The sequence below is a fragment of the Centropristis striata genome, chromosome 11 (genome assembly GCF_030273125.1).
Source record: "Centropristis striata isolate RG_2023a ecotype Rhode Island chromosome 11, C.striata_1.0, whole genome shotgun sequence".
NCBI classification, from domain to species: Eukaryota; Metazoa; Chordata; class Actinopteri; order Perciformes; family Serranidae; genus Centropristis; species Centropristis striata.
This window is the reverse complement of record NC_081527.1, coordinates 29368064-29388132: the sequence shown is the minus strand read 5'-3', so window position 1 is coordinate 29388132 and position 20069 is coordinate 29368064. Positions and strand designations below refer to the sequence as shown.

The window sequence follows — 20069 nt, the reverse complement described above, 5'->3', positions numbered from 1 at the left end:
ACACAACACACCAGCAATTCACACAACACACCAGCAATTCACACAACACACCAGCAATTCGCCACAACGCGCCAGCAATTCGCCACAAGGCGACAGCAATTCGCCAGAAATCACCAGCAATTCATCAAAAGGGAAAGGGTAGGTACATATTGGACACTGGTCCTCCTCCTGATTGGTTCCTGCCGTCATTCACTTCTCCATAGTCAAACCAGCCGCCCCTATATGTAGTGCGCCCGTATTGTGATATTTATGGTAAATTCATTGAGCCAGTTCAGAGCGAGCTGACATGAAGGATAAACACTTTACTGTCATTCTTTCTCACTTTGCAGTATAAAACTCTTACCTAATTTACCATAAATATCACAATACAGGCGCACTACATATAAAGGGGCGGCTGGTTTGACTATGGAGAAGCGAATGATGGCAGGAACCAATCAGGAGGAGGACCAGTGTCCAATATGTACTTACCCTTTCCGTTTTGATGAATTGCTGGCACGTTGTGGTGAAATGCTGGCGCGTTGTGGTGAATTGCTGGCAGATAAGTTAGCAGATATTGCAGCTTTAACCGTCTGATGGTAGTTTAAAAGGCATATTTTCCAAAAAATTATATATTTAAATTTTAACCATTTATCAGTCCCAGAAACTACAAAAGCGGATATTATTCCAATTTCCGATGCAAAAACAAACGTCTTGCCAAGTAAATTTGTCTTATCTCTAGTCAAAGTATCTTATTACACTTAATCTTTTTAATCTTTTTTTTTTAAGAATTTTAACTTGTTCATTCTTAGTTATTGAAAACAAAGAACACCTTATACTTTTGGTCTTTTTGTGTAGCATTTTTCCAGTGAATGGTTACAAACTTAAACAGAAAAATGCAGTTAAATGAAACAGCAGAAAAACAACAAGAAAAAGAACCAAAGCTGCTTTAAAAATAGCCATTTTTGGTGTGAAGCCTCGGTGTATCGTCACGTTTATCAATAGAAGTCTGTCAGTCTGATTAATTGATTTTCACAGGTCTTTAATGTAAAGAAATGCAACGACATGTTTTATACCATGATATATTTGATGGTAAAAGGTCCTAAAATATAACGTTGCACTAAGACACATTTTAAGTGGCATCTATGCATTGCAATAATATCTGCAGCTTTATGACACCTTTGGCAGGAGAATCGTCTCATTTAGAGAAAAAGATATTAATTTGAATACCAGACACACTCATTGACAATCCTGCAAAACTCGAGTGTTTCGATTTTTCTGGAGATTGAAGAGCCGACACTCTTGTTTCCCATCAAGGACCGAAGTGATAATGACAGAAACTCTTGTATCTTGTTAAATTCCACCACACTGTCGATGTCTGGTGATGTGTTTTTATGGAAATGAAGCAAATTGAACTTGAATTAGCATATGTAGGCTATGTAAAAATCCCAGATGGTCTGCATGTAATTAAACTTTGTAAGGAAACGTGTTTGCAGCGTTTTGAGTGGGACGGAGGTTTTGCTCTCACAGCGGCGTGGATGTAAGTAGACGAATTAACTCAAAGCTTGAAGCGGCGTCAGCGATGAAAAAAGGAAACCTGATTAAACTGCTGAAACTGATCTGCAGGCGTGTTGTGAGCTTGTTATTTCTCTCTTGTGAGCTTAAGTTGGCATCTCGATGTTTTTGTGGAAACAGGAAGAGACTTTTTTCACACAACACGACTCTCTGATGAATCAACAGAATCACTTTTTGAGAAGGAGTTGTTCAATAAAACCAAATGAACTGCTGGTTAAGTGATCTTATATGTCAAAAAATGAGCTTTTAATATCAACTTTAGTACATTTTAATGATTTAATAGCATGAAATCGGCTTGTTTAGCTGATAAGAGCACTTGAGGTCAAAGATTTATCATTATGTACATTAATGAAGAGACAAAATGCTTCAGTGAGCATCAAGGTATAAAAAGGCTGTGATTTGGATAATTGGACATGATTCTTTATGTTTGTACTTGTGGTAAGATTATGCATCTGAGTGCACATATGTCGTTTGCATACATAGGAAGAAAGTATCAAATTAAACTACAAGACATAAGGAAAGTCTTATCATCTTGTCAGGAAGAAAGATAAATAATGCTCCAAACTTAGCCTAAATTTGAATGAGGGAAAAACTGACATGGCCACTTTCAAAGGTGTCTCTTGAGTTCTGACCTCAAGATATCTGAATGAAATTTGGCTCTATGGGTAGGACAAGTCTCCTCTATATAGACATGGCCACTTTATACTGATAACATGTAGTTTAAGTCAGAAATCTGCAGTTTTTCTCATGCAGTAAAAAATGTGTTATTCTTGCCTATTGCATATGCATATTTCTGCATACTGGGATCCCTAAACAGTCTGTGATTTGCATAAATTTGGTATCACTACAAAGCTGAGAGTCTTGTGGATTCAGTGAGACCAATTGTATTCACGTGTGATGATGGTAGTCCCCATAGTAGCTATTTCACTGCAGTGAGAGCATTGTTGAAACTTGACCTCACAGTATAAAATGAGCTGCTGTGACCTCTAGGATAATCACATCCTCATGAAACTTTACAACCACAAACTAGAGACCTAGAGCATTCAGATTATTCCTCGGTATAAGGACATTAAGAGGGGGTTCTCATCAGGTAAGAGAACAGAAGTGCCATCTAATCACTGAAAAATGCAATTCTTGCTGAAATCTCCAAAATGTCAAAAGTTTTTGACCTACTTTGTCAATTATTGAGCAAAAAAAGAGGAAAATGTAGCGTCAAATCTGTGTAACTAATAGTAACAACCCAAACCCCCAAAAGTTTCAATAACATCTCTGTCCTGTTTCTCCCTTTTCAACTTTCAAATAAACTTCACAGTAAAAATCAGTGGAAGAATAATTTGCTGCTGAGAGCTTTTGAAGTTTTGAGACCCCCCCAAAACACTTGATTTTGATGTTTTCAGGGGTCCAAGACCTCCTGAGATGTCCTGTACCTCTTCAAATGGAAGTTCTCTTGTATCTACAGCAGGGATGGGCAACTGGAGGCCCGGGGGCAGCATACGGCCCGGACCCTCACTTGAAGTGGCCCTCAGTACAACTACATGCATTTGAGCATGAAATCTTAAAAGTGCAGTGTAAAAATGCAATTAATGTTGGTCTGCTGTTCTTGCACTGAAATAAATAAATAAATCACAGTAAGTGGTTATTTTTTATTTGCTTAAAACCTTTTGTATTCCTATTTATACTGTAATACATGGATTTGAGCACGGAATATGTTAAGTTACTGCACTGTAAACGTATTTAAAATTGCAGTTTCATCATATCTGGTTAAGTGCACGGTCCTATATGCGGCCCTGTGGTAGTGCTGATGAAAAATTGTGGCCCCCTCCAGCATTTAAGTTCCCCACCCCTAGTCTACAGTCTCTATCCTCCTCTCTCTCACACACACCTTCTCTCTTCATCTACTCTGAAATCTCGCCTGCTTGGGCTGATCCTTATCACTCTCTCCCTGCAGGGCAACCAGATGCCCAAACTCCACCAGCGAGCCTCCTGCTCCCTTCATCTGTTCCTCCCTCACCTACTGTGGGAGGTCGAGCCCTCCTGTCTCTCTCTCTAACACACACGTACACACACCATCCAGCTCTGACCGCTGCTGCAGTACAGATAGTAGCCTGCCATGGCATGCGTCAGCCTTTCATGCCCTCGCTCCACCCGCTGCCTCTCTCTCTCATTACACCAAACACTGCAGATAAGCAGCCTGAAGTGTAAGCAGTTCACTGTTTAATGACTGATTGGCTGGCTGACTGACTGAGGCCACGTACACATTAATGCAAATACAGCTGCAACTGCTGTCTGCATGTTGACGTTGTCCTTCTAGAGTTTTTTCTGAAACTGTTTGCAGTTAAACTGAAACAAAAAAGTATGTAGTGATGCTTAAAGCTATTGGCCACATGAGCCTTAAGATCGAGATTTCCAAACAGCTAGTCTGCGGCCTAGAGGTTAGGAATTGGGCTTGTAACTGGAGAGTCGCTGTTTCGAATCCCAGTACTGACAGGTCTAGGACTGAAGTGCCCTTGAGCAAGGCACCTAACCCCCCTGCACAGGGGGGTTAGGCAGCAGTTGGGCCCAGTAATGTGCTGCCCACTGCTCCTTGCATGGTGTGTTCACTTGTGTGTAAAATCTTCTAAACATGTAATCTTCTTTCAGTGCATACGATATTGAAAGAGAAAGCTGAGTTCTTCTCAAGTTGTTCTTCCTTCATCTAGCGCCATCATTTGACATGACAGAGACATAGTTAGAGGCAAAAATGGCATCCCAAAGTAGTTTTGGTGAGGATTTTTCCAGTGACTTCCAAAAGTTTTGGCTGACTCAAATATTCAGCCAAAGAGAGGCTTAGGCTGTATTGCAGCAGGGAGGATATGGCCGACGGGGAACCTCCAGAACCAGATCTACAGAGAGCAAACCCTGACGTGGTGCAGAAATTGTCAACTTGTCCTCAGATGTCAACAGAAACCAAATTATTCTGCTAAATGTCAGAGTGTGCAGAGATTCAGCGGCTTGCACACAGAAAAACCCTTTAGGAAAATATTAAAACAAAGATATTTAAATGATTCCTCGTAAATAATGGATATTGCTGAAAATTCTAAGGCAACATCCAAAAAATAAAGCAAGATAAAGAGACAAATACAATTTGAAAAACTGTTTACAGTGATCATGAAATTAGGTCTAATCTGCTGTATTTTAAAGATAACTATAAATACAAACTTTCAACCATGATAAGTGTTGGCTACATTTGAACAACTATTATATGAAGTCAGTGCAAACACTTTGTTGGTCAAAGGAGCTCACCGTCCAGTTCGCAGCCCAGCAGCTCCAGTCGGAGGCCAAGGCCCTCGTTGGTGGCTCTCTCTGGGTAGATCCTGACGAAGCGGGTCAGGAGCGGACCCATCGACCTCAGCTCTGGGGTGTCATGGTTCTGATTCCCGATGAATATCTGGACAGAAGACACACAAAGAGACAGATGTTTCATGGCCTGATTGCACCTTACTCAAGTTTAACCAGCCTTTTCTCAGAAGGCAGAAAATGTCTTATGAAGGGTTTAACATTGAAATAACTGTATAATTTCAGTTTTATTGTCGAGATAAATGAGAGTAAAGATGGCAATATATAGCAGCAAATAGTAATTTGTGTTGATATTTCAAAGCTCAGAGTATCAGTTTTTAGAGGATGCCTGCAAATGTCTAATGTGAGTTAGAATTACTTTTGAGACCAGTTCTGATAATATGAAATACTTCAAAAATAATTATTTTCAGCTCCACAGGATAATTTTAGCCTACATTTCATTGGCCATAAGGAATTTCCTTCAACAGGTAAATGATAAACTGGTAGAATTCCAGACTAATCAGACTTCTCTTTCCTGCTATTGTTTAAGCTGCAGGACTCATCGCTTTATAAATCCCATCCACGGTGCAGACAACAAAACAAACAAAAGCTAAGAATTCTCTGTCTGCTTCTGATCAAGTGGTCAGTTTGATAAAAAAAAAAAAAGCTGAAACAAAATGAAAGGAGGAAAACAAAGACAAAAGCCAGGAAATCAGAACCAGAGTCGGAGCCTTTCATATGTCCAACATGGAAGCAGCACAGATGAAAATGGTTTCCGTCACACTGGGAGCCAAGTGGTCGGACACCGAACACCAAAAGCCCTCCTGCCTGCCTGAACTGCTGAGGTTTTCTTTCTCCTGATTTATCACAGGCTGCAGTGAGGCATTATGGGTGCAGCGAGGATGTGACCGTGTGTGCAAAAGGCAGGATTTTGAAGAACACTCCAAGATTTGAGTTAGTATGGCAACAACTGCCAACATACTGTTGTTTTATTGGAGCGTGTGAACTGTGCAGTTCTGTTTTGTGCATTTTTTTATTCCTTCTTTGATAACTTTATATGTTGTTGTACTACATTTTTAGGGTTTAGATGTTTTAGCATCTAGCTACAGACATCAGAGGAAAATTAGCCTTTTCAAGCTTACTCTGGCTCATGTATAGTTTTTATCTATTTATTTATATATTATATATATTCTATTTATATATCAGTGAGCGTCTTTCTCTGTAACCACAGTTTGTATAAAAGAATTAGATAAAGCCATCATGACATCACCAACTGGTTTTTGAAGCTTCGGCATTTTGGCTGTTTGGAGCTAGAAATGAGCAGATTTGTGCGAAAGCTGGAGCGGCTAAAAAGACGATTAAGTTACTAAAAGTGTATTTTAGTAAAACCATACACTGAAAAAGACACTTTTTGTGTCTTACTCATCGTAATAGTACAAATACAAGTTTCATTTTGGCTAAAGTTTAAGTGAGACATGTAGAATAAAGTTATTTTTTGATGAAATATCACTGCTTTATGCTCGGATTTGGATATTTTTCCTGAGGGTGGCATCACACATGATTCATTCAAGGATGTCAGAAATTTGACTGATGGTGTGATTGGTTTGAATGGTTTTTCCCACCATTTTGAAAAATGCAAGGAGTGTCAGAAATTTAAAAATCCATTGATCATTTCTGCTTTTAACACTTTCTAACTTTGAAAAATGCTGTCATTTTGGTTAAGAAACAAAGCTTTCACCAGAATTCAAAGGGTTAATGGGAAGTATAGTAGACAGACCTTATGTTAAGTGATAAATAATCAAATTAAATAAAGCCAGATTCCACAGAAAACCCGGATACATGAGCTTGAGTTCACAATAATTACAATTTGAGGACAATCATGATTTTTGATTCTTACAAGGGCATTCCTGATGTTTTTCCCAACATACTATCAAAGTGTCTCAGGTTAGATGACTGTATAACTAACTAATAACTGTTTGTATGCACTCATATTTATGCAAGAGCATATTTCCATGTGCGAGCCAAGCCAGTACACATGTAGCACATGTACCGTAGCAGCCAGCGCTTCCCTGAGCCTTCCTGCCTCGTCTTTTGAAGAGGTTTTTATAAAAAGACACAGAAAACAGAGCAGAGAGGATTTTAGTGGCATGTAGATCTCCGTCTGCAGTAAATCAGCAGGAGTCTGACGGCCAACCTCGTCCCCCGCCCTGCCATCTGGAAGACATAGAAGAGGATGTCGCACCAACGGGGCCGGCCGAGGAGAGGAAGCGGGTTCTCGACAGCAATGACACGTATTTCCTCTCGAGGATAAGAATCAAAGTCACGTAAATCTCCAAGAAGAGATTAGAGACTGGTGGGATCGAACATATTCAGAGTGGAACAAATAAACAAAAAAATGAGTTCCTGTTTCTAATATCTTTCCAGTAATCTGTGAAATTCAACAAAGCTGTAAAATGCATGTTCACTTTTGAACTTAAAGGTAGTGAAAATGATTTGAAATGAAAGAAGTCTAGTCTCTAAAACCGTTATTTTCCATTTACTACTCCATATTTCTGTGTTGAGCCCTACATGCAGTATTATTTGCTCCGACAACAGCTCCGCTTCCCTTTTATAGCTTCACTTATGTCAAGATTTTGTTGAGTGCGTCAGACAAAAGCATCGAACAACAAACAGCAGTCAGAGTTCATATGAATAGCAGCCTATAATTTGCTAAACATTTCGTTCCAGCAGCGGCGTTGCGGCCACTCGAGCGTCTGTCTGATGGCTTCCAGGAATTACAGATTACAGAAAGAGGAGGTTTATTTCATGTCAACAGACTCTGTCTCCTGTGTAATTTACTTTCTGTTAATCTGCGTTTGTCACTTAACTGAAAGAGACAGAGAGCAGGGGTGCAGTGTGCTGGAGAGAGCAGGAGAGTGGATGCCATTCAGTTAATTGCTTATAAATTAATCTACTCCATAAAAAGCTCCGTTACAGATAAATAAAACTATGTGACAGCAGTAAAATGCACATGTGGAACCAACCTTGGGCTTGGTGGTGTTGTCCTCCTTGACGATCGTCCACTCATCTCCGTCCAGACTGTGTCCCACCCTGAACCTCTTCATGAAGACGTTCCTGTCGCGGTGTTTCCCTCCCTGGATCACCACGCCGCTCACCATCTTGTCCTGACCCAGATCCACCTAGCAAAGAGGAGGTGGAAGGGAAAAATGGTTGGTTTGACTCAATAGCTGGTGTATATACTTAATGAGAAATTATTTCACAGTACACTGTTGTTATTTAAAGGTTAAATAAATCCTTTTTGCAGCAGAGATGAAACAAAACACAGATCACACCGTACAGTAAAAGGGTACTCAGAGTAGGGTTGTCACGATACAAAAATTTTCAACTCGATACCGATACTCAGGAAAATATTCGATACTCGATACCATTTTCAATACCACAAGGATAAAAACAAAGATTAACAGAAATATTTTTATTAAAAAGAAAAATGCAACATGTAAAAATTTACAGAACCACAGGTTAATATTCATAATAAAAAACAGATGTGCAAAAAGAAACTGCAACTATGATAACAAGCTTCAGATACTCGATACTTTTGAAAATGAGTATTGTATCCGGATACAACGTTTTAGTATCGATACTATTTTGAGTATCGATACTTTTGACAACCCTAACTCAGAGAGCACAGACCTCTGCCTTGACCATGTCACTGTTAACATAAGTGAAAGATTATTTGTGCATCTGCCCTGATCTGCTAAAAAAATAGTGGTTTCATGAAAATTGTACTAGAAATTGTAATAGACTCGATTTTCCGTAACCTGCTGACAAACAGACAACACAACCTTCTTGGTGACGGTAAACTGTTGTTCTTTAAAGGTTAAATAAATCAGTTCTTGCAGCAGAAATGAAAATAATATACCCTTAACAACAGAAGCTAAAAGGGAACTTGGAGTTTGCAGACTTCTGCCAGGTCCATGCAATGTCAGTGAAAAATTATTTGTGCATCTGCCCTGTTTAGAGTATTTGGATCTACTCCAAAATTTAATGGGGTCTTTCTCGACCCCTACTCCACCCTTACACCAAGTTTCATGAAAATCGGACCAGAAGTTTTTCTGTAATCTTGCTGAAAAACAAACAAAACCTCCTTGGTGGAGGTAAAAATAAAGTTATAACAGGGTTCAGTTTCTTGCTGGCACAATTTAATCCCAGATCTGTTAGACCAATAAACACCACTATTCTCTATCATTAAACTATCAAAGTTCAGTAATAAAACCCACCTGCAGCCACTCATTTCTGAAAGGCTGCTTGGTTTGCTGCCCGGTCCAGCCCGATCTCCCAGTCAGCAAACGGGCGTTTTCAGCCACCCAGCCCCGGTCGGCAAAGGACGAGGCGCTGATCTGAGCATCTGAGATCTGACCTGACACCATCCCCAGCATCCCTGAACAGGGGTAGTCTGTACAGAGAGAGAGAGAGAGAGAGAGAGAGAGAGAGAGAGAGAGAGAGAGAGAGAGAGAGTGGTGGATTAAAAACTTTTGAGAGGCGTACAGTGTGATAAGAAGGGCTACTGCCATCCTTATCTTGTCACTGCTTAGTCGGCAGTTTTAGTTGATACCCTGTGGACTCTGCTGCTGTTTAAACTCAAAAGTAAAAACACCAAAAACTCATTTATCATCTCTGGGAGGAAGTTTGTTTGAATGGAAACTAGAATTATGTAGTTTTTGTGTGTTTAAGCATGCATGATGAATGAAAACTGTTCATCCCTTGACATTTCTTTCTGTTTTTTTTCCCTTTCAGAGGCTATAGAAAAGATACTGATATCACATGAAACTAGAAGATGTAAGGAATCCATTGGTACCATTCTATGGTTTCTTGTTGGGGGCGAAAGAATGCGAACAGAAGTGCTCATCATGCATGTTTTTGTTTATGTTTTTCCAAAGGTCTTGGTGTATTGATGTAATATTCTAGAGGGTTTTTGGTAAAAACTGTTTTCATCCATTCTTGATATTAAAAAAAAAAGCCTAATTCAGCAGCATATGGGTGTTACAAATGGTATCAACCCCAAATTGCTGCAACAACTTATGGGACATAGTTGAGCTGGAAATGGACTTCAGAAAGCCACACATTTATCCTTATAATCCTTAGTAGGTTGAATTAAGGGATTTATTATGTCATTAATATTAGAGATTTATGACTAGAACAACTTGACGCGACTCAAATCTCTTCAGATTCACAGCTTTCAGACATCTGTGCGGTATCTACTGTTGACAAGGGGAACAAATGCTCCTTAGTTAAAGAAATTCACAGGGCTGCAATGTTTCAGACACCAGAGAGATTCTAACCGTGTTTCCAGTCGAAGTGAATTTTGGAGTGAAATTTTAAATTGTTGCATTGGATAAAATGCAAATTATGGACGTTTCCATCAGCTGGTTAGAGCAAATAAACAAAGCTGCATAAAGGTCCTTTGGTCAGAAGATGGCAGTGTAATGTATTGCTGTAGGCTAATCCATTAGTAAACAGGAGATGAAGAAGTGAAAAAACATCAAAAAGAGTTTGCTGACGGGAGAGAAAATGGAGAGAAGCCTTCAGGAATTGGATTCAACTGGGAGAGTAATATAATTGTTCTTTTATATCAGAGGAACAGCTGATCTACGTTACGTCAGAACTTAATCTGAAAAAGCGTTTTCATCCCCTGTTTATTGTGTAAAAAAGCGTAAAAATGCAAATTTTAAAAGTTTTTGGAAATGTTGGTGTTTCTGTCAAGATTTTCTAATGCAAATCTTCAAAATGTGCAGAGAAATTCCATCAAGGAATGCAGAAGCCGACACTTACAAATATTTGGCCCTATTTATTTGTGTTTCTGTCGACTGACTAATCAACTAATCAGCACTTGTTTTTACTTAATTTTTGAAAGTTATATCCAATTTTGGTTTCTGTTGAGCTTTTCTCATGCTTATCTTCACTATGTCAGAACCTAATCGGAAGAAGTGTTTCAATGTCCCGTTTAGTGCATTAACTATTGTTAGAAAAAGACAAAAAAAACGCCTCAAGCGAGCAACATTTTTATGGGTTTCATCAAGCTTTTCTCATACGAATCTTCAAAATGTGACTAATGAAACACAATCCAGGAAATCTACTTTGAGTTCCAACTGTATCTACAATTTGTACTTTTTGTGAGTCTTGCACGACTGCACACTGTCAGAAGTCAAGAAGCAGCTGGTAGAAGATTTTATGGAAAATGTTGGAGGTTAGAAGTCTTCTCTCATGGGCAGACGACACCGACAGACCCGCCTGTCGCAGGGAAACCTACACGACCTCGAGGCTGTTGCCAGTCTGGTGAAGCATGAGGAAACATACTGATATAAAAAACTGAGAGGGACTTTAGCTGTGCTTTTCGTTTTCTCGGAATAAGAAAACTTAATTAAACTCCAAAATATGAGGACACAATGGTTTAGTCACTGAGAGCCAAGTTAAATCCATTATCCACAACAAGCTAGATCTAATATCCGGACTTAAACAGCCGCGGTCTCAGTGTGATATTTGTGTTTGACAAATGCTTCCAGAGTTATAACTGGGGCTTAACAACAGCAGCTCCTGAGGATGTAAATTCCTCCACATTGTGAATTTACAACTACTCAGTGTTCTTGATGGAAACCCCCTCCGGTACTGTCTCTGTGTGTGTTCTTGTTTCCCTCTGAGTACTAAATGTCCTCGCAGGGATAGAAGTAATATATAAAAAAGGGGGTTCAATTGGAAAATGTGAGCTTGTCTTTCCTGTATTTTATTACTTAAACTGCATGATTTGGATTAGGAGTTTTGTTGAGGATTAAGGACAGAAATTGGATAAAATTTAGGTCGAAATGAGGATGAAGTTTAAGGTTACGGGTTTTGGAGTGAATGATAGTTCAGATTCACATTTAGTACTTGCTCACCACACACACACTTTCCCACTTGTGTCATTATATCTCCTGAATCACCTGTCTAGCACTCCGCAGCCTGTTCTCCTATGAATAAGAGCCTAATATCTACGTTATGGAGCTCTCCTACTGAGAATTGCTTGTATCACATCAAGGACTGAGGTTTATGTAATGTTAGAGGATGAGTAATGAGGCAGCATGATTTTTTTTCCCTCCGCTCCTCAGTAATGAATAACGGTGTCCTTCTGTGGGAGTTTTTCGCTCGCCTTGGAAGCGGTGATTATTTTAAATCAACAGAGAGCAGCAGGAGGTTCTCGTCCTGCAGCCAAAAAGATGTTCATTTGATTCACGATGTGCAAAAGTGAGAAAATGCTATTAACAGGAAAAAGTGCGCTCCAAGAAGAACAGGTAAAAAAACTGTCACTCATTTCCTTTTCACACCATTACATCATCTGTTCGCTTTGTAAAGATGCATTTAAGGTTCCTGAGAAGTGAACATAATCGCTGAAAAAGAACATTTTTCCACAGTAAAATTGTACAAAATGTGTGAAAGAAAGTCAGAAGTTTAACAAAGTAATTTTGTGTCTGCAAAAAGTTCACTGATTGTTAAGAAAGTTACATTCAGATGTAAAGGAAAACATAAAATGTACACGGTCGCTCATGAAGTTGGAATTTTTTTTTTTTTTATCTCTTTCCATGAAATGATTGTGATATAGTGTATAGCTTCTCAAAACTTTAGCAGTCAAACTCTTCCAAACACATCACAATGAAAATTAAACCACACAAGGATTATGTATAAAAACAAAATTATTCCAACTTTATGGGCAACCATATATTTTTTCAATGGAAAATGTTGAGATTTAGTCTTGGTTGTTGTTTTCTGTTAATCAAAAAGACAAAAAAGTCAATTTTCTAGATAGAAAGTGAGCGTGTGTGAGGTAAAAGAGAGATATAAAGCACATGCCCACCCTGCATAAAAGTGCATTAGATTAAAAAAAATTGAGATGACATTAAACTTTAATGATCCATGTGGGGACGGAGAAAGTTAATTAAGACAGAAAATGCATGAAATATATGAATGAATTATGACTCCAGTGCTAACAGGACATGCCAGAGTTATTGGAAAACTGAACTGATGCATTAAGAGTTCAGGCTGGGGGCGTAGCCTGATATCATGTAGTGATAGGAGTGTTTGCTGACGTTACCTGACGTTCTGCAGCCGTAGATCTCGAAGCGCATGCAGATGCCTTGCTCCCAGATCATGGGCCGGACGCGGATGTAGCGAGCCAGAGTCTGTTTGGGGAGGAAGGAGCGAGCCTCGTCTGTCGGGTTGTCGTTCCCCCGAAAAATCTGAAGAAAATACTACAAATTAGTTTTTCTGCTTTTCTACTGCTGCTTCTGCCACTGAAACCGGTGCAACTTAACTACTGTATTCCTACAACTAAAGCTTTTACTAACACTGTCACTATTATAAGTGTAAGTATATCTCTGTTCGATGTTATGCAGACGACACCCAGCTCTACTGAATAACATCGGTAAACTCTCCATCTTGGCAGATTTCCAAATAGCTATTGTAACCCTTTTTTCTTGTGGAAAATCTTCTTTAATCTACAATAAAATAAGGGAGGCTAATCATTATGATTTTGATAAATTATGGTGGAATAATTGTATGTAATGACACAACCTATGTAGTTCCATAAGTCCATAACAATGTGGAATTATTCCTACTTAAATACATATTTCTTTCCACAGTGTACTGTTATATAAAACAGAACAGTAGGTAATTATTTTAATTTATTTTAATGCTAGTTTTAATTAGTCCTCATTATAGGCCCTAGGAGCATTTCTGATAAAATACAGCAGTGTTTTACTATTAATACTGCTGAGAGATGTATGTTTCTTTTAAAGAGTGCCAAAAATACACTGTTTATCATAGAAAGAAACTGTAAAAACAGGCATTATCATTGCAATTTCAACTTTCAGACAGTCCTTGAACAGATCATAGGTTATGCTGTTTAAACAGAGCAGAAAGGAGAGGACAGAAGAGGAAAGGTTGTAAGCAGAGGCTGTAAAAATACAAATAGTTCAATATGTATATCTTGTGGACATCCATGTATCCCCCTATATTCATGACACTTGTGGGCACTTGGAAAACTGTTGTATGTAAAAATTCCTTTTTATTCCAAATTGTATGAAAATCAGAATCGGAATCATGCATTTTTCTGTTTTTTTGGGGGTTCTTTTTTTAAATGATGTATGTCTTTCTAACTGTGTTTTTCTGCACAAAAGACATTTTATTGTTCCACAGAGCTGCAGGACTTATATATTGCAGTGAAAAACGTAATAAAAAGAGCCTAACAGATGGCATGAATAGCTACATAACAAGTGTAACAATCAGCTGACTATAAATAAGATCCTGTTTTCTTGTGGTTTAAGGGACAGAATATTGTTTGACCACGACGAGTGACCACAGACACCTTGAACTTGAAATTCAGTTGGAAATATCTTGCAAGAAGCTGTTGTGCTCTGACACAACAAAAACAGTACATATGCTGAAACCTCGCTGTTCAACATGAGGCACCGAAGCCAAAACTCAGCACCCTGGATAAATTTTCAAGCTCAATTTAACAGAAGTTTAGACTTTGACATGATTTGTTTGATGCTGCTTTGTTTGTACTTGTACTCTGTCTATCATTATGCCACTTAATGAGAAACTCTGGAAGCTATCAATTTATCTGTGCATCAGTGTCACTGAGACAACTTCCACACCAGTGTTCCTCCGTATAAATGCATTCTGATTTTGATGAGACTCTCTGCGCACTCATTTCAGTCAAGGCTCAGATTAGGGACGCTGCCAAAGGCTGTCAGCCTTGAAAAACATTGATTCAGCCATCCACACTTCTCTCCCCGTTGATTAGAATGCAGCATCCTTCATTACTCATCAATATGAGACACATAACGGCCGTTAAAGCATAAATTACTCATCATTACCTTCTGCTTTGAGCCCTCCTTCACCGTGACCCAGTCCTCTCCGTTGGAGCTCAGGTCCACTTTGTACGCGCGAACATAGTAATGCTTCTTGGTCTCTTTGGAGATGGCTCCCTGCGTCCCGATGGCTGTGACGAACCGGAGGAATCCCAAGTCCACCTGGAAACACAGAAAACACAAGGACACGTCAGCTGAAAAATTCAAACTGGATGAAAGGGGAGGTAAGTATACTTCTGTACTTCTACATCACATTATTGATGAAATATATTCACATATTTAGTCAGTTGTAGCATCTGAACACAACACGTCTGATTATACAGTTAAAATTATGTACGAATGGTTGAAATATATGGCTAAAATAAATGGCTAAATGGTTGAAATATATAGGTAAAATTATTTGATAAATGTTTGAAATATATAACTAAAAGCAACTAAAAATTATAGAGATATAACTAAAACTAATGGATAAATGTTTCCAATATATAGTTAAACATAACTGATAACATATAGATAAAAGTAATACAGAAATAGTTGAAATATATAGCTTAACGTTATGTATAAATAGTTGTAATAAATGGATAAATGGTTGAAAAATATAGTTAAAATTAATAGATAAATGTTTGAGATATATAACTAAAAGCAACTAAAAAATGTAGAGATATAACTAAAACTAATGGATAAATGGTTACAATATATAGTTAAACATAACTGATAAATGGTTGAAATGTATAGAATACAGAAATAGTTGAAATATATAGCTAAAAGTTATGTATAAATAGTGGTAATAAATGGATAAATGGTTGAAATATATAACTAAAAGCAATACAATTTTTTTTAAATAAATAACTAAAATAAATGAATGAATGGTTACATAACTAAAAGCAACTACATTTTTGGGAAATATACAACTAATATTATTAGATAAATGGATGAAATATCTGTCAAAAAGTAATGGATGAACAACCAACTTTTGCCACCACAAGTGGGAGCACTAACTTTTCCTCTTTAATATAATGAATAGTATTAAATAAAAACCAGTTCATGATGAATCTGAATGAACATATTATCTGGAACGCGCCTATAAAAAGTTTGAAACATCTCATAGATAGATGCATAGACCTCGAGGCTAAAGAACTGATTTGTGTTGCAATATCCAGGCTTTCCCTTCCTATAACAATTACTGTCAAAAAGCACTTAAGAAAGGAAATGAAAGCCTGAAGATGCAGAAGTTTTGAATTCTAAAAGCTGATTTAAACACAATCTGCTCATGCATAACTGTGTTGTGTGTCAAAGTGCATCAGATACAAGAGAGAAACATTTTCTGGAGTATCTTCTTTGACGTCGCAAACAAAAGATAATATGAAAACTGAATGTGCTACTTAGTGCCAACTTCAACATAAAGAGCCAAAGCATTATCTTACAAATGCAACCCGTCTCATATGATGTTTGAGTTGAAGCGCATGGGAAACAAGAGCCTCAGATCTCATTAATTATACTGTGATCCGTCCATAAGCAGACAGTGAAAAATCAGAGCAGGACGCTGGAGAGAAAGGTAGCTCGCCTCTCTACAGGGAAAAAAAGACCTTTACAGGAACATTATGCAGTCAGTAAACTCCACGACTAAACTGCTGACAAGAGTTGTAAGCCATGAGTACTCTCCTTAATCACATTCTCTCAAACCTGGAGAGATGAGGTGCTGACAGCTGACACAGCTTATAAAACCCTCACGGTCATTTCAGCGACGATGTGAGCAGCTCAAGTGTTTTCTGATTTATAATTACTGTAAAAATTTGAGAATATTTTATCAGATGTGAGTTCTTCTCGTTGATGATTTCCTTTGTGCTACTTATTGACATTTAACTATCAAACAAACAGTCTGGTCCCAGAATTGGACGGAGCGTGACGTGTTTAATTCAGGTTGAGTCAGGGATGCATGGACGTTTGAGCCTCGGGCTGCTTAGCCACAAGGATGTCCAAAAGAGTGTGTGTGTGTGTGTGCTACAGTGTGTGGGAACCAGCTCAGGATCAATTTTACGGTTGTCCACCCGCATCACTAATGACTAGTGTGTGACCTGTGATGTGTGTGTGTGTGTGTGTGCGTGTGTGCGTGTGTGTGTGTAGGTTAAGAGGTTGTGTCAGACCAACAACACATTTAGTGAGAATAAATAAGGACTAAATACACAACAGCAACTGGACTGTAAAAAAAGGCATAAATAGTGTGGATTTAGGTCAAATGTACGGTACATATTCTTGTCTAATACCCCAGATAATGAAAAAGTGTGCTAAATTAAATTAAAAAATATGCAAGTTAAAATAGAAGATTTAAAATAGAAGATTTACCATTTCAGTCTTGCTGTGTTCAGTACAGAGAGATCCATGTTAGCCTAGCTTAGCACAAAGCTCTAAACCACCTCACTGACTTACTAAAACATTAAAAAAAGAGTTTTTTTGTTGTGGGAAGACCTAAAGCTTTACTTTTGACGGAACACGGCTGGTACTTTCTTCCTGTTTCCTGCGTCTTTGTGCTAAACTAATCCTAACTTTGGATCAAACAAACAACAAGTAAATTTTACCAATATGTTAGAGGTTAGGGTCAAATGTCAGGATTAAACACAAACAAACTGTTAGCGACAGTAACAAGTGAGCAGGCTCGTTATACTGCATTCATGTGTCGGAATATTCACAAAAATGACTTCCCAACTTGGAAAATTCATACAAACGGCCCCTTGAGTCAGAACAATAACTCAAAAATAATTTTGTGCAAAAGTTGCCAATTTAATGTCCTATTAAACAGAAACATGGTGGATGAAAACAAATGTTAGGTTATGGATGTTATAGATTAGGACTTAACCATTAGTTGTTGTTGCACACAGAGTGTCCTAGATTAGTTAGAAAAGTTATTCATTGACATTAACCCTGAAGACAAGACGGATGAAGAAACAATTTTAGAGTGTGAGAGAATGGATGTGTTGTTTAAACGCTCTAAGCAATAAAACAAACACATCTACTTCCTAGTGTCCATGTTACATCATGAAAACATTAAAGTCCGAAGAACAACCTCCCAACTCAGGAAATAGGACTATCTCAGGAGCACATGAATGCGACATTAATGTCACAGAACTTGCAAGGACTGATGGTGTTTACATATTGTGCTCAAGATTTACTCATGAAACAAAAAATTCATATACCTAATATATACCTAACCTAATATAGAAAAATATAAAATGTATTTATAGAAGAGAAAAACACAAATTAACCAACACATTTAATGTTTCCATTCAAGTTAAAGACAGAAATAATTTAATATGTACACAGATTATGCTACTCTAAACATTTATTTAATTGAATGACTAGAAAGTATTTTTTGTTGTTGCTATAAACTGATTTTTTTTTACCCATCTTTTACTTATCCTTCTATCCTGTATCTATTATTAACTGTCTGGATGTGCTTTTGTTATCTTTTTTTGTTCAAACTTTCCATGTCAGACACATAAACTGCTACAGAATCAGACATAAAGTTTATTGACTCTTGATTATCTAAAGCATTATTTTGTAAATACCGGTTTTAAGAGGATTTTCTAAAGTACTACTTCAGTGGGAATCTTTATTAAAATCAGTGCATATGAAGCTGCCTTTTTGTTATAATTTCTCTCAAAAACCTAGTTTTTAAGTCTTAAAAACTTTACATATCATTGCAGTTTCCTTCTCCAACAAAGCAACTAAAGGTTACGTCTATAAATAGCTCTCATGTCTGAAGCTAAGTGGAATTCACGAGTTGGATTGTCCGACTCAACTGACTAAACTTATTGTCTTGTGTCTGATTGAGTTAGAATAACTCGCCACACATATAAAGGGAGAGAAAGGGTGAACAAAGTGCAACTTGTTTCATTTTATCTATTTCTTTTATAAACTAATGAAATCATCCTAACTTCACTCGCAGTTCAAAGCAGTTCTTAAAATAAGTAACAGACCAAGTGACGTTATCAAATCTCGTGGTTATACTCTGCCCAGATTCCTCATGAAGTTATGATCCAAGGGCTAAATAACAGATAAAAGGCTTGTTCAGATGGCTGAGGCGCTTTTTTTTTTTTTTTTAATCTCACTGGTGCAAAGAAGCGTCCAGAAACAAGGCGGTTTTCAAAGTCCTTGAAAAGAAAAAGATAAAGAAAAAAGATGAATAAAATGATAGTAATCATCAAAGGGAGGAGTGGTGATAAGAGAAGCCTTAGTGGGCTTTTTAAATCACATATATAATGTCCACAAAAATATCTAAAATTAAGCCGCGTATATAGTTATCTTCCAAACTGCATTAAAGCATGAAGTGAAATCCATTTATTTTTCTAACTGTGCATTATTAAATGAGGTGACACTCCATTTGACTTCCATTTCATTCCACTTAAACCAAACAAAATAGCTTGTTTGTTGAGTTTCCGCAGCATACCAAAATACACAGCGCTGCAGCGTGTGGGATGCCTGTAATATATGGTGTGTAATTATTTCACCATGGAGAACGTACCGCTGTGATAATGTACATGGGAAGGGACCAGAGGCCATTATTTAACTTCTCCCACTGTTGCTTTTCCAGGCTGAGAAGAAGAAAATAGCTTCCCGTGGGTTTGTGTGGGCTCCGTGACTGACAGCGAGACCCCTGGGAAACGATGTTTCGTGGGATTGCTCGCTGGCGTTCCCAAGCTGCCTTCTGATCTAAATTCCCATGAGATGTATCCCCGGAAAACACCAACACAGAGTGTGTGTGACAAAGACACTGTGTAGAGTAAGCTTTCTAGTGAAATAAGATAAATAATCTTCTGGATCATTTATTATAAGAAACCCTGCTGATTTAAGAGAGTCAGTGAAGTGACTTTGAGTCAAAGTGATGCAACAGATTACAGGTTATGGCCTCGGTATGGACGAGTTTTGAGCTGTTTTTGTTTTTTTTGAGTCCTCAAGAGATGAAAGTGTCATGAAACAAGCACAAAATAGAGAAAAGTCAGAAAACAGTATTTTTTTTCTTTGTTATCCTTTGAATCATCTTAAGACCCCTAAGATTTACAATGATCCTGACCCCAGTTTAGGAAACACTGGTAAACAGAGGTTTTGGTTTTTGGGAAACTTGTTTCTCTATCAACAGCTGCCTCAGTGGATCAGAATGTAATGCAGCCTTAAGAGAGTTGTGAGAGTGTGGGCAGTTCTTGGAAACATGACAAAATAAAAGGTAAACATGAAACAACTGCTGGAGGGAATCTGATTATTAATAGATGAATAGATGAGTAATTAAAATTACTTCACCAACAGAAAACT

The 20069-nt window shown here is 37.9% G+C and overlaps 1 protein-coding gene across 1 annotated transcript in view; it reads right to left on the bottom strand.

Annotated features, from left to right (window-relative positions):
• The window catches only part of LOC131979878 (neuropilin-1a-like), a 96645-nt gene that overhangs the window by 15027 nt on the left and 61549 nt on the right, over positions 1 to 20069 (bottom strand). The window contains exons 7-11 of the mRNA XM_059343946.1: positions 14772 to 14927; positions 12986 to 13130; positions 9144 to 9319; positions 7890 to 8045; positions 4834 to 4978 (exon numbers count right to left, since the gene is read on the bottom strand). Of these exons, the coding sequence (XP_059199929.1) occupies positions 4834 to 4978; positions 7890 to 8045; positions 9144 to 9319; positions 12986 to 13130; positions 14772 to 14927 (778 nt within the window). The remainder of the gene's footprint in view (positions 1 to 4833; positions 4979 to 7889; positions 8046 to 9143; positions 9320 to 12985; positions 13131 to 14771; positions 14928 to 20069) is intronic.